Source organism: Thamnophis sirtalis, unplaced genomic scaffold (genome assembly GCF_051295495.1).
Source record: "Thamnophis sirtalis isolate CommonGarterSnake01/CBP01778 unplaced genomic scaffold, rThaSir2_p1.2 scaffold_3, whole genome shotgun sequence".
Taxonomy (NCBI): Eukaryota; Metazoa; Chordata; class Lepidosauria; order Squamata; family Natricidae; genus Thamnophis; species Thamnophis sirtalis.
The window spans coordinates 153,566,268-153,581,722 of record NW_028261383.1 but is presented as its reverse complement, the minus strand read 5'-3'; the positions used below and the strand labels follow the sequence as shown (position 1 = coordinate 153,581,722).

General features: G+C 41.6%; 1 protein-coding gene across 1 annotated transcript in view; it reads left to right on the top strand.

The window, feature by feature from the left end:
- LOC106557336 (sterol O-acyltransferase 2) overlaps window positions 1–15,455 on the top strand; it is a 60,861-nt gene that overhangs the window by 24,386 nt on the left and 21,020 nt on the right. Inside the window, exons 2-11 of the mRNA XM_087710487.1 lie at window positions 1,157–1,254; window positions 3,425–3,480; window positions 4,465–4,592; window positions 4,822–4,878; window positions 5,405–5,512; window positions 8,031–8,313; window positions 9,315–9,390; window positions 10,450–10,531; window positions 10,727–10,772; window positions 11,397–11,526. Coding sequence (XP_087566613.1) covers window positions 1,164–1,254; window positions 3,425–3,480; window positions 4,465–4,592; window positions 4,822–4,878; window positions 5,405–5,512; window positions 8,031–8,313; window positions 9,315–9,390; window positions 10,450–10,531; window positions 10,727–10,772; window positions 11,397–11,526 — 1,057 coding nt within the window. The 5' untranslated portion in view covers window positions 1,157–1,163. The remainder of the gene's footprint in view (window positions 1–1,156; window positions 1,255–3,424; window positions 3,481–4,464; window positions 4,593–4,821; window positions 4,879–5,404; window positions 5,513–8,030; window positions 8,314–9,314; window positions 9,391–10,449; window positions 10,532–10,726; window positions 10,773–11,396; window positions 11,527–15,455) is intronic.

Genomic DNA, 15,455 nt, shown 5'->3' with positions numbered 1-15,455 from the left:
TCGCCCACATAACACCGATCCTCCGTGAGCTGCGCTGGCTACCTGTTGATCTCCGGGTGCGCTTCAAGGTGCTACTCACCATTCATAAAGCCCTCCATGGTAGTGGATCTGACTATTTGAGAGACCGCCTTCTGCCAATTACCTCCCTCCGTCCCATCAGATCGCATAGAGTAGGCCTCCTCCGAATTCCATCCGCCAGTCAGTGCCATCTGGCGACTACGCGGAGGAGAGCCTTCTCAGTTGCAGCTCCGACGCTTTGGAACGATCTCCCCGTGGAGATTCGCACCCTCACCACCGTCCAGACCTTCCGCACAGCCCTCAAGATCTGGCTATCCCGTCAGGCCTGGGGATAAGACCCTAACCTCGCCCCACCCGAATGCTGAATGAATGTTGTGTTTTACTGGTTTATTTTTTTATTCACATTTTTTTTCTTGTGTTTTGTCTTGCACTCCCTTCCTATTAATTGTAAGCCGCCCTGAGTCCCCTCAGGGAAAAGGGCGGCCTATAAATGTCAAATAAATGACTAAAAATGACTAAATTGTAATATCCCAATGTCTTGTTGTTGCTACTTTGTTATGTGATTGTTTGTTGTCAGTCTGTGAAAGCTTCTTGTAGCTCACAAGGTGGTCCACTCTCTTCAGCTTCTTTTCAGAGGCAACATCTGCTTTCTATTTGTGTCTTCTCAATTCTGGCTTTGTATGTGTTGGGGGAAATGCATCTGAATTAAAGTGTTTGTCAAATAAAATCTATTCTTGATATATTCTCAAATCATAGGACTTGGGAAATAAATAACTCCTTTGCACTGACTCTCAGATGAAATTGTTTCAACTGTAAGAAATAAATATTTGCTAGTTTAATTTAGACAATAAAACAGTGTCAATTATGGAAGATCTTGAAAACCTGGCCCCATTGCAACTTTTTTCTGTGCAAAGTTCAGCTGAAAATATATAACTTGCTAATCAGGGAAGGGAGGTCAGCCCTCTTTAGCTTTGCTATCACTATCTGACATTAGCTACCTCATTGATGCATTAAAGAACTGCAAAGTTCTAACCCCAGAGGCTTTTTCCACCCTACCCCCCACCTCCTGGCCCCAGTGAATTAGTTAGCTGACTGTTGGGCTAGAGTGTGAAATTAACCTAAGAAATTCTACTTTCAGAACCATTATGGACCCAAGTGAAATGAGCAATAGAGAGATGAAGCAAAGAAGCTCTCAGGAGAAGACCAGGAGGGAAGAGGAAACACAATTGCTCCATGGTATGAAGGGGGATGGAGGATATTTTTTGTTGGATGAATAAGGGGACATCCTTGCTGTGGATAAATCATTTGAGTATTTTGAATTAGGTCTTGGAATTAGGTAATACTATGCAGAGATTAGCATTTTGAGAGCCACAGCAAAAAAAAAACTTATATTACTTCATTAGAGAGTTAAGTAATGCCCCCCAAATGTTTGGAGTTCAATTCCAAGAATCTCCTGCCATTCTGAACCCATGCTAAAAAACTGCAGAACTTTTGTAAGAAGAATAGTGTATGTTGTATGTATTCTCCTTAATACAGATATTCATAAAGTAAATGTACGGATGGAAGGGATTCTGGAACAGGAGATGATCAAATGTACATTAAAGGAAGAAGGAAATAGAGGGAAGTTGTATCAATGGGTTCTACAGAAAGGATGGCAGATGCAATCTTTAATCATTCCAGATGTGTGGAATGTAGTAAGAAGTAGGATTCTCAGGAGGAAAGAGGTGCCTTCACAAAGCAGTAAGAGACAGTTCAGTCCAGACATTATGTGTGAGAGAAAGAGGCTGAAGACAGCCCTTCCCTAATAGTGTATTATAGATGCAGATAGAAGAGTCCAAGGTTTGGCAAGATTCTGTCTATAGGTCTGAAATAATAAAGAACTCAGCTGGGAAGAATCACTGCATGTCATTCTTGGTTTTGGGCCTGACATCAACCTATGAAGTGGGGCAGAGAGGCAAGCATCCGATAATGATTGATTCACACATCAGTAAGAAATAATATGGACAAAAAACTTAAGAGTTTTGCATGAAGAGCAGGTGTGCCTTTATTTTTTGTTCAGTCTTCAAAGACAAAACAATGCAAGCATTTAGTTGAAGAGAAACAAGGAACACCTTAATTAGTTGACTAGTTACAAAGAAAACATTTCAAATTTTTCATCAGCTCCTTTTTAATCGCTATTAGAGCCAATTTTTGGTGTACATTTTCTTGGATCCATTCTAAAAGGGTTATTCAGAATTGCACATTTATATAATTAACATTGCATTTGAGATCAGGTAAGATATTTCCCAATTAACAAAAACAGTTTCCTATCATTTTTCTTTGGTTTAAGTTAGCATTTTGCTTCAAGACCCTTTTCATGTTAGTTTATATACAGATAGTCCTCAAAGTACAATCACAATTGAACTCAAAATTTCCATTGCTAAGCAAAACAGTTGTTAAGTAAGTTTTGTCCCATTTTATGACCTTTCTTGCCAATGTTAAGTGAATCACTGCAATTGTTAGTAACACTCTTGTTAAGTGAATCTGTCTTCCCCATCGACTTTGCTTGTCAGAGGATCACAAAAGGGGATCTAATGACCCCAGTACACTGCAACCATCAAATACATGCCAGTTGCTAAATGTCCAAATTTTAATCCCGTGCCTATGGGGATGCTGCAATGATTGTAAGTGTGAAAAATGGTCATGAGTCACTTTTTTCAAGTCTCATTGTAACTTCAAATAGTCACTAAATTAATGGTTGTAAGTTGAGGACTACTTGTACTAAACTCTAATATTGGTCACAGGTACTAAAAATATTCCTTCCTCCATATCTTCTAGAATGATATAATAATGTTTTATGCTGTTTTATTTAATAATTAAGCAAAATAGAATTGTAGGATAAACATAGACTTGTGGATCTGCTGGTTAAAATAGGTTTCTATAGTGTGGAAATCTGGTTTTTAAAAAAGCTACTTGTACTAAACTCTAATATTGGTCACAGGTACTGAAAATATTCCTTCCTCCATATCTACTAGAACGATATAATAATGTTTTGTGCTGTTTTATTTAATAATTAAGCAAAATAGAATTGTAGAATAAACATAGACTTGCGGATCTGCTGGTAAAAATAGGTTTCTATAGTGTGGAAATCTGCTTTTTAAAAAAGCTACAAAACTGAATAAAAACATGCCATATAAAATACTTCAGAAACCTGTTAGAGATCTTTTTGGACTGTTTTATCCATTCCAAAGGAAAGACGATGGGAAGAGTGGGGAAACAAATGCTTGAAATTTCGAGTAGCCATTTAGAAAAAAAAATCTGTACTAAGGGAAGATTTCTGTCTAATCCAAGCAATGAACTGACTTCCTCCATTCACCCAATGTGAAATCATGCTTTTAAAGTGAAGCTGTTTCTAATTCTCTAGCAGAAGCTGAACACCTGGAGAAAATTACTGCCCACATCCAATGGAAGAGACACCTGGAGGTATTGTAATAGATATTACAATAGGTAATAATAAAAGCAGGACAATAGAGAGAAACAAATATTATCCCTAAATGATAAATTATCAAGAGTAATAAAAATGGTCAATTCTATGCAGGGATGGGCTGCTGGGGGGTTTGCAGAAGTTCAAGAGAACCTCTAGCTAAAATTCTGTGCAGTTCAGAGAACCCACAAATCCCACTCCTGGCTGGCCCGTCCACCCCTCATCACCCCTCTCAGGAGTCCCCATGTGGCCCGTTTTGGATGCTGGTAAGTGCAGGGAACGCGGGGAGGCTCAGGGAAAGTGAAAAATGGGCCTATTGGAAGTTCAGGAAGGCCAGAAATAGGCCCGTTTCTGGCCTCCAGAGGGCCTCCAGAGACTGGGGAGGCCATTTTCGCCCTTCTGGACGATCGAGGAAAGCCTCTGGAGCCCAGGGAGGGCAAACCCCCTCCCCTCCGGTAGTGCAGGAGGCTGACTAGGCCATGCCCATCATGGTCACGCCCACCCAGCAAGCGGGCAGAGAACCCCTTGCTAAAATTTTTGAAGCTCACCCTTGATTCTATGGCCCCACAATCCCATGGTCTCTATCCTTGTCATAGAGGATTAGGTCTGTAAGTTTATTAGGCTATCTGGGCAAGGTTGCTTCTGTAACAGATCAAAGAAGGGAAGCACCCAGACAATGAGTAAGAACACACAGTTATAGCTAATTGGTTGAGGAGAGCTGGCCACTGCACGAGGCAATCTAAGTTGTGATTGGTTGCTATGAGAGTAAAGGGGGAGTTTCCTCTATGTGCCCTGTGTGTTATCTGCAATTTACCTCATAATGTTCCTACTGTACACATATTTATTTCTATAAAACTGCAAGTTCATGTCAGCATCTGAGTCCAACATTTGTGCAATTCCCTGACAGTGTCCATCTCCTAAATGCATTCCAGGAATCTATGACAGGCCTGGGCATCATTAAATTCCCTCTGTTTTGTTGGTAGGTAATGAAGGCGAAGGTACTAGAAGAGGTACACAATCAGCTGAGTGATCTATTAGACAAGACCTTGGAAGAAGCAGCTCATTCCAGACCCCAGCAATTGAGCGTCATTCCAGCAAAGCAGGAAAGCAGGTGGAAGCGGTTCTTTTCAATAGATTTTGGAACAGGGATGGGGAAAATAGAGTCACCAGGCAGTGCTGGCTCAATGGCCTTGAAACAGAGATGGGCACTGCCTCCAAGAGTCATCACTGACTGTGGAGTAAAATCCTCAGGGACTCTTACCTTTACCCCCCTTCTAAGAGGTGAGAAGGATTTTGAGAGAGATACTAAATATTACCTGCTTTGAAATCTTATCTTGCAGAGAGAAGGGTCAGCTACTGAAGAAGAAAGTCTTTGTCCCTCAGTGGTCCTTGTTTGAGTAAGTATGCCTGGCTATGATATGAACAAGACTTAGTCAGAGGGACAATGTGCAAAGTAGTCGGATCTCTAAGGCCCCAGGTTCTAAAAGTGGCCTTAGGCAAATAAAGCTGATATTCCACTGTTGGCGAAGAAGAAGAGTATAAAAAAGTCAATACTGCAGATGGCAAACAAAATGAAGTATTTTTGAAAGGATTAGGTTGATTAGCACAATAGTACAAAGAGATATTACAAGCATATTAGAATAAGGCGATTTGTAGTCTCAGCAGGAGAGAGATTCCTGCTTGGTCCAAGGGCTCAGTTGCGGTCATATGTTGAGGACTACCTGAGAGACTACATCTCTAAATGTAGAGATGGAACATTTCCCCCACCCCCAGCCCCTAGAATGTTATTTCTTTTGTACAAGTGAAACTACAAGAAGAGCAAATGAAAATCTTTGGTTCCCAGGTTTTGTCCAATGATCTCCAGCTACTCATCTCTCTCAATTTCTATTACTTACTTGCTGGCAACTTGTCTCTCTTTTACAGCACATTTCTGGAGGTGGAACATTTCCGCACAATCCATCACATATTTGTGGCCATGCTCTGTATCTTTGTCCTCAAACAAATCACTGTGGATTCCATCGATGAAGGACGGTATGATTCAGAAGAGGGGGTGGGGTAGAAGGTCTGTCCTCTGATGTATGTTAATTGTGGGTATATGATGCTATTTGTTTTGTGCTCTACAATGTGCTCTACATGGGGCTGCCCTTGAAGAGCATCCGGCGACTTCAGCTAGTACAGAATGCGGCCACGCAAGTGATTGTGGGTGCACCTCGGTTCACCCACATAACACCCATCCTCTGCGAGCTGCGCTGGCTACCTGTTGATCTCCGGGTGCGCTTCAAGGTCCTACTTACCACCCATAAAGCCCTTTATGGCAGTGGATCTGCGTACTTGAGAGACCGCCTCCTGCCAATTACCTCCTTGCGACCTATTCGATCGCACAGATTAGGCCTCCTCCGAGTTCCATCTGCCAGTCAGTGTCGACTGGCAACTACACGGAGGAGAGCCTTTTCAGTAGTAACTCCGACCCTTTGGAACGATCTCCCCGTGGAGATTCGTACCCTCACCACCCTCCAGACCTTCCGCACAGCCCTCAAGACCTGGCTATCCCGTCAGGCCTGGGGATAAAGATCGTAATCTGTCCCCACCCGAATGATGAATGTTGTGTTTTATTTTTACTTGCACTGTTTTCATGTTTATTGTTTTACTGTCTTGTATCCCCTTCCCTATAAATTGTAAGCCGCCCTGAGTCCCCTCAGGGAAAAGGGCGGCCTATAAATAATAAACTAAACTAAACTAAACTAAACTGTGCTAAGGGACACAGTAGGAATCCTAAGAATAGCAATAGCAATAGCAGTAGACTTATATACCGCTTCATAGGGCTTTCAGCCCTCTCTAAGCGGTTTACAGAGTCAGCATATTGCCCCCAACAACAATCCGGGTCCTCATTTTACCCACCTCGGAAGGATGGAAGGCTGAGTCAACCCTGAGCCGGTGAGATTTGAACCGCTGAACTGCTGATCTAGCAGTCAGCTGAAGTAGCCTGCAGTGCTGCATTTAACCACCGCGCCACCTCGGTAGAACATATCTACCTAATATTTACCTTAGGTTCCATCCAAAGTTTAACATCCTTGGGGCTTTGCAGGCAGCTTGACCCTGCTGCATCTCCTCCCACTTGTCACTGTTCATATACTAGCTGAAAAGAAAATGGAATTTGTTCTTCTTTGTGCTCCTGTTAAACAGTAACTCTTGGGATCCTCCTATGCCCGCCTAGAGATTAAGCCTAAGTGAGGAATGCCTCCATTGGTGCCACATTTGCTAGGCATCCAAATACACTCCTCTATGCTAGTCATCTAGTTACACAGATACACTTCTTCTACTCCTCCTTCTGAATGAATCTTGTTACCTTTTGGATCTTTCTCTGGACGTGTTCATGGCTGAGCATATGCGTTGTTTCACATTGTATGCAACTGCCATTTGTTGTCATGATTTGTATTTGTACTATATTCCATTCCACTTGACCAGTGGTCAAAAAAATAAGTAAATTGATTAATTGACAGATTGACTTTAAAGAAAATCAGGCTAAATTTACTATTAAAGAGGAATGGGAAAATATAGAAAATCGGAACAGTGAAATATATTAAATGAAGGAAACTAATCCTTTCAGAGAGGATGGGATATGAAAACATTCAAAAAAACATTGAGGTGAGAGAGGAGTTCCCTGAGGATTTGCTCCAGCACGAGTCTGAAGCTTGGAAGATCAAACCTCCAGTCCTGGCAATTGACCCTGATTGAATCCCCCAACATTATCCTGGGATACGTATTTTTGCCTTCATTCATGGGAAGTCTCCATCGGCCTATGAAAAATCTGGTTCTGGCATCATTCCAGCCTTTTGGCCATTCCCCTCACTGTAATGTTTATTTGTTTTTAATGTTGTATGCTGCCATGGGCCATTTTTTAATTGGGAAGCCTTACAAATGAAATAATTCCTCAAAGGAAAAGAAGGATAAGGAAATGTCCATGATAGGCAAATCCTTGAAATCACCAGACGTTCTGTAGAAGCTGAAGCATTGTTAGAAGTTCTGTTTTATTCTATAGAAATGGTAGAGGGTTATTATACAGCCATACAGATTGGTAGCAGAGGATGGTTATGTAGCCATGCAGATCAAATAAAGTGTATAGTGTATAGTCACTATGGGCCTTGCTGCTTAATGGTTTCAACTGTCACAACTGTTGCAGGAAACTCTCCTCGGAATATAAGGGAGCCATAGATTATAACCATAGGTGCTAACTTAAAACTGCCATCTACTAGTTAACTAATTCTGTTGTGAAACAAAGATTATGAAACAAATGAGGGGAACTGATCATAATTTTTTCAGTTGGAGGTGGGTTTTCCATCATTTTAACTCTGTTCTGACTATTTTGAAGAGTTCATGGGAACTTTCATGAGTTTCCTTCCTCAAAATAGCAGGACCAATCCCCTTCACTTTTCATCAGTCATGCCATTGAATATTGGGGATAACCCAGAGAAACCGCTTATTTCACTTGAAACATCCTCATCTTTTGGGCAGCATCCTTAGAATACTTTTTCTTCTTTTTCTTCCACAGTCTTGTTTTGGATTTCGAGCTCTTTATCAATAGCTTTCGACAGCTGCCCACAGCACTCTTGGCCTGGCTCTGCATGTTCCTCTACACCTTATTTGTGCCCTATCAGGCCCTGCAAATGTGGTCAGGCTGCTTGAAGACGACCAGGTTCCCCAACCTCTTGACGGCCACCTTGGTGTTCCTGGTGCTGCTCTGCCATGCTGCAGTGCTGGGATTCTTTCCTGTCTATATTATTGTCTACTCTAATTTGGGAATTGCCTCCCGTAAAATTGTCCTCTTTGAGCAGGTATGGCACTGGGGCAGCACAAAGAAAGTGGGTACAGGGGAAAGGAGTTCTTAAACAGAAATGGGAGAAGCTAAGGTTGACGTTTGAAGTGAGGTTGGACTTATGAAGGAATTCCGGTTGCCCCAGGACATCTCAGTGTGGAACATATAGCTAGTAGCAAGTGCTAGAAAGCCCCCCCTGTAGCATTAATGTATACTTCCATACACAAACCATATATTTGCCATTGTACAGAGAAGACATGCCACCTCACTCCAGTTTTAAGATAGCTTTCTCCTGTCTGGCATCTGGTGGTGGGATTCAGCCAGTTCGCACCATTTTGGGAGAACCAGTTGTTAACTTTCTGAGCAGTTTGGTGAACTGGTTGTTGGAAGAAATCATTAGGGCAGAGAACTGGTTTTAAATTATTTGAATCCCACCACTGCTGGTATACTCTGAATGACCTGGGCAAACCCCAAATAGAGTCATTAAGGGTAGGCCAGGTTAAAGATATATACTTCACTACACATTGCCCTGAAGAAGATATACAGTACATTTTTAAACATCTTATGGCAGAAGTTATGGTCCTTAGCAGACATCGTCATGTATATGTCATGTATAAATGCTTACAGTAGCACTTGCCATTGTCTGAAAAATATATTCTTCTTGTGAGCCGGAAGGTAAACAGATTTCATCCAAGCAAGACGTTGAGCAGAAAGATCAGCAGGCAGTATAGCTGACAGTTAGCCAAGTGAGTAAGCAGGGGCCATTTCTGTCTGAAAAGTCTAGATAGATAGTCTGGAGCAGCATGGGATCCATGGGATCCACCATGGGAACATTTGAGACTTTTTGGATCACCCCATCCTGCTGAGCTAATGGGTGAAATTCCTTTCTTTGAATAGCCACAAGGATGGTACCAAAGGCCAAGTAGGTGAAATAGCTGAATACTTAAATCCTCTGCAAGGATATCTACAACATGATTCAACTTCACACTGTTTTCTTTCTCGTTTCCCTCTGTGCCATAGGTCCGGTTCCTGATGAAAAGCTACGCATTTCTGCGAGAATCAATGCCTCCTCTTCTCCATGCCAGGAACCAAGTTGGTGAGTTTGACTTGGAGGCTCTTAGTGCTGATTACGATAACTAAAAGTCACCCCCATAGACCCCAAACTGATTTTCCACCAATTGCATCATCTGAAGTTGTAGCATAAGATAATCAAGTAAGCTTTGGCCTCCACATGCTAATTGTTATCACAGACTTTCTCAACCTATGGAAGAATTGGATTACACTTTCTATTTGCCTGTCAGTGATTTGATATGGTAGATGTTGTAATAGATTTTAAGTGTTGCAAAATTCTAAGAAAAGTAATATGGATGCAAAGCAAAGGAAACCACTTGGCTGGGTCAAGTAAATTTCTCCAAATTCCTCACAAATGACAATTTCTCCTATTTGCCAGATTTTATTTAGCATGAACAGCTGCAGAACATAGGTGATTTATTTATTTGGCTATTTATTTGTCTTTTTTATCAGGATTCAAAGCAGCTCAAAAATTAAAGAAACAATCTGACACACTGTGCAAGATTTTATTAATTGAATTTTTCCCTATAGATATACTTGTGAGTGCATGAGAAAAGCTTTCTTTGTTTGTTGCTTTTGTATACCAATGGAGGCAGATTTTCAGAAAGCTGAATTCTGCATCCTGTATCACAACTTAACTACTATTTGTACATAAGATGTATCATAAGCTACTTTTTGTACATAAGAAATATCCTAATAAGAAGAGCTGTGGTGGCACAGTGTTTAGTATGCAGCATTGCAGGCAGATTTTGCCGACTGCTAGATGTTTGATTTTCACCAGCTCAAGGTTGATCTTCCATCCTTCCAAGGTTGTTAAAATGAGGACCCAGATTGTTGTGAACCATTTAGAGAGGACTGTAAAGCTTTATGAAGCGGAATATACTGTAAGACTAACTGCTATTGCTATTGCTATCGTCAGGTACAGATTAAGCTTTGCATTCTTCCTGCTAAAATGCTATGCAGAGAGGAGATGCCTGCACTTGAGCAACATGGAAGCTCCAGGGCAACTATTTCTTCAGTGTACAAACTGCTGTTTCTCTATGTACTTTCAACCATTCCTTTGCTTCTTTCTCCCCGACTCCAGGGAAGATAAGCTGTCCTGAATTCTCAACCTACTTATATTTTCTCTTCTGCCCTACTTTGATCTACAGAAAGAGCTATCCAAGGTACCTCCTTGCATATTGTCTTTTTGGGCTCCCTGGTTTCTCAGCTCTGTGAGAAAAAGAATGGGCAAAATGGGCAAAATGGGCTTCAGGAGATACAGTTCATGCCCCCAGAGCAACCTTGTAACCATTGTATTTTCCAAGAAAAGGGAACTACTCTGTTATATCTTAACTCAATTCCTGCTCCTTTCCTTATAGAGATCCATACATCCGCTGGAATTACGTCATCCGAAAACTGGTTGAGGTGAGAGAAACACATTAAGTTTCCATTGACTGGATGGTTTTATCTGGCCTCTCTGTAAATTAGAAATGTGCTTGGGGACTATTGGATTTTCCCACAAGACTTAGCTGGACTGGTAACCTTAAAATGTCTTAGCTGGCCAAGGGAGTAAATAGCAATACTGTTTTAAGAAGCCCTGGGTGACCAAAGGCTACCATTTCAATTTCCCAGAGTTCTCTAGCCTTGAGTGAATGAGTTATAACATTTCTCCTGAGACATACTTGATGCAAAAAAAGGTCATTTCCCTAAGAGATGTTCAATTTAAAACTTTAGATTAATGTATATATTTTTACAGGAAAAGGGGGTTTGAAAGTGAGTAGAGTTGATGGAACTCAGAGCCGCTCAGTAAGTGTGTGCTGCAGAAATCTGACAGATTGACTCAAACTAAACAAAAGAGGGGCTGGTGTTGGAGGACAGTATTTGAGCATTGTAGGATATTAAAATGACAGCCAAATCCAGCTTCTGAGATCATAGGCCAGAAGAAAGTTATTCTTTAGTCATAACCGAGAGCTAGTAACCAGCATGCTTTGCCAGAACATTGAGATGCCAGTATGTCACTAAGGTAGAGTTTTTCTCTATGTCCCACAGTTCCTGGCGGGTGTTTATTTTCTGAATTTCCTTCTGAAATACTACTTCACCCCATACTTTGGCAACATACATAAGCAGCCCTTCACCATCAAAATCCAGCTGCTTTCCATCTTTGATTCAGTAATACTGGGTATGTGAAAACAATTATATTTTCATTCTTGTAACAGAAACATGTGATCAGGTTGATGTCAGCATTCCGGAAAACCCAAACTCCAATGAAAAACACAGAGACATTTATTAGAGTAGATATACAGGCACATCTGGGAAAACCTAGATCTGAGATTTCTGGGTTTTCCCTCAGTAAGTCAAAAGACCAAACCCATCCCCTGCACCCATCAGTCCTTCACCAATCCCAATCCATCCCAACTCAAAACATCACTTCAATCACTCCTCCTCCAGGTGCAGGAATACCATGATTTTGACCAAAAAGAAGAATGCTATTATGTCTAACTACATTCCCTCTACTAAATTCCCCCTACTAATTTTCCAAGCACAAGAATGTGGCAGCATGGAAGCTTCCAGTGTTAATATGGCTTCCAAAGCAGACAGGTGTCCCCCCACCCCCACCCAAGGAAAAAGCACATCCTGGAAAATGAAATAGACAAAACACAAAACAGGAGTTAATGTAATGTCCAACAAAATATTTAACCCCCTCTCCCCTCCCCAGGATGATTCTTTTGCTTGTCAGGAAATTTATCATGAAATAGTTTCACTAGTCTTTCAGCCTTCACATCTCAACTTTTTACCCAGGTAGCTTCTGACAAAGGGTATTCTTTCCAGAGTACTAAATACTATAACCGACCCCGATTCAATCTAGGGTCAAGAATCTTCTTAACTTCATAATGAGTTTCACCCGGCACTTTCATAGGTTGGAGAGAGGCAGCTGGTATGGGTCTTAAAGAAGATTCTGCCACTGATTTCAATAAGCTGAAACACTGGATGTATTTTCTCTAGTATCTGAGGGAGGCTAAGTTTGACAGTCACAAGGTTAATTACTTTCACTATAGGAAAAGGACCGATGAATTTAGGTCCGAATTCCTTGCTCGGTAACCTCAATCTTAGGTATTTAGTTGACCAATACACTTTATCTCCTATTCAAAAGGATGGTTGGAGAGACCTGTGTTTGTCTGCCTGTTTTTTATATTTCTCAGCTGCTTCCGCTAAAGCTTTCTTCATATTCTCCCACCCTTTTTGTAATGAGGCTATCCATATCCATGTCCATGTTAGGGACATGGAGATAAGGGGTTCTCAAGGTAATTCAGGCATAGGCACAAAATCCATGCCAATAGTTATTTGGAAAGGAGTCAGCCCTGTGCTACTATGTACAGCATTATTATACGCCACTTCTGCGAACAGTAATAAATCCACCCAATTTTCTTGATGATAATTTACATAACATCTAATGTATTGTTCTATCATTGCATTGGATCAGTAGAACGGTCCGATGAACCTAGTCAGGGGATGAAAAGCTGAACTAAGCCCCTGGGACGATCCGATGAACCTCAGGAACTCTCTCCAGAACTTAGCAGTAAATGGACTCCACGGTCTGATATTACTCACCATGGAATGCCACAAAGCCTGGTTCATGAAAAGTTTTGCCAGCTTTTTGGCAGAAGGCAGTCCGTTGCAGGCGATGAAGTAGGCTTGTTTGGAGAATAAAACAATGACAGTTCAAATTACCGTATTTCCTCCACTTTCTGGGAGTTCGACAATAAAGTCCATTGCAATCTCCTCCCAGGGTTTTGTGGGTTCGGCAACTTGCTGGAAAAACCCAGGAGATTTCCCTAATCTGGTTTTCATGGTGGCACAAATAGCGCAGCTTTTAACATTGTTCTCTACATTAGATTTTCTTGGCCACCAGAATTGTCTCCTAACCAAATGGAGGCTTTTTAAAAATCCAAAGTGTCCCTCAGTTGAGAAACATGACTCTGTTTTAGCACCATTAATCACATGCAGCTTGGCACATAAATCTTCCTTCCTTCCCAAGCCACGTTAAGTCCATTTGGTTTTCTTTAAACCAGGTATTATTTCACAGTGCAGCTTTCAATTCAGCCAAAATTTCCCCCCTCCCCCACCCGAATATACAGTATTTTAGTTTGAAGTTAAAGCATTTGAAATACTGAACCCAACGAACTTGTTTGGGAGAAAGTTTCCGAGGGGTCTTCACAACCTTGAGGTTTTTATGATCAGTCCACACTTTGAAAGGCTCCTTAGCCCCCTCTAGAAAATGTCTCCAGGATAAGAGAGCCCATCACACTGCAAAAACCTCTTTCTCCCAGACCACCTATCTGTGTTCAGTGTCCGTTATCTTTTTTGACACATAAGCATAAGGCATTAATTTGTTTTGAAAGTTCTTTTGGAGTAGAACAGCTGCTACAGCCATGTCACTAGTGTCGGCATGGACTGTAAAGGATTTATTTGGATCAGGATGCAGGAAGATCCGCTGCAAACAGGCACTTTAAATGTTCAAAGAATTTTTAACAGTCCATTGTCCAAGCAAGAGGTTGGCTAGGTTTTGGCTTGGTCGGAGACGGGATGGTTTTAAGTAACTCAGTTCAAGGGAGCATCACCTCCATGAAGGAAGGGATGAATTGTCTATAAAAATTTGCAAAACTCAGGAAGCTTTGAAGTTGCTTGTGCAACTTCAAAGTTCAACTCCATTTTGCAACTTCATTTTGATCCCTTGATTAGACATGGTAGCCCAAGTAGTCTAAAGATTCCTTATGGAATTCGCATTTTGACAGCTTCGTGTAGAGTATGGCAGCTAAAAATTTTTTCAGGACTTGTCTGACTAGTTTGATATGCTCTTCCAGAGTTTCACTGAATATGAGAATGTTATCCAATTAAACCAGAACCCCCTTATACAGGTGTTTATTTGTACCTCATTGATCAGTTGTATAAATACTGCGGGGGAGGGGGGTTGAAGTTCAAAAGATGTGACATGGAATTGGAAATTGCCCAGCGGACAGTTAAAAGCCATCTCCCTCTTTTATGCGGACTCGGTAATAGGCTTCCCTTCAATCTAGCTTAGTGAAAATCTTGCCTTTCGACAAGTGATTCAGCAAGTCCTTCATTAGGAGTAGGGGGTATGTATTTTATAGGCAAATTCAATTGACCCCCTAAAATCAACGTATAATCTAAGACCTCCCCCAATCTTTCTTCTCTTTAAACAATACTGGGGCTACCACTCTAGATTTTGCAGTCTCAATGAATCCTCTGGCTAAGTTGATATCAATGTGTACTTTCTCAATTTCATCATTTCAGCAGATGTCATGGAGTACATTCTTGGTTTTGGTAACTTGGCCCTGTTTTCTGATTCAATGGCACAATCAGTGGCTTGCTGAGGGGGGAGGATGTTGCATTCCTCATCACTAAATGCCATGGCTGAGTCTGACATGGTGGTGGATGCCTCTGGTGGTTGGCCCTGCTTGATTGGCAACCTCCTGTCAGGATGGACAGGGGGTAGTGGGCTAATGCCAGTTATGATTTTATGGTATCCATCCTCGCATTTAATGGTAGGGGCCCATTTGTCAAGCCAAGCAAGGCATAATATGACAGATTCTGACATCCTTGGCGCCACTACAAATCATATAAGTTCACGATGTCTTCCCATTTCTAATATATCCAGTTCTATTATTTGGGTGGCTGGGATTCCTCCAATTAACATTCCATCTATCTGTTTGAACTTAATTGGGCATTTTAGGCTCTAGTTTTTATCCCTAATTGTTCAACAATTGGAAGCTCAGTTAAACATCTGGTACAGCCTGTATCTATCACTGCTTTTAATTCTCCTTGCTCCACTTTCTCAGGTGCCACCAACTTTAACTGAAAAGGGGGTGGTGGCTGCACTCACCAGCGGGTCGTCTTCCTCGTTAGCCTCACCTGGAAGAGCTTTTTGGCCGAAGGTTCCTTGCTTTCTTCAGTAGAGAGGGGAACCTCGATGGCTTGTCTGGCAAACTGGCTGGTATCTGGGGGCTTTCATGGAGCCCTTCTGCCTCTGGTAGCCATTGGAAGCTCGATAACCTGCTTTTCTGCAACAATAGCACTTGATGACCCCTG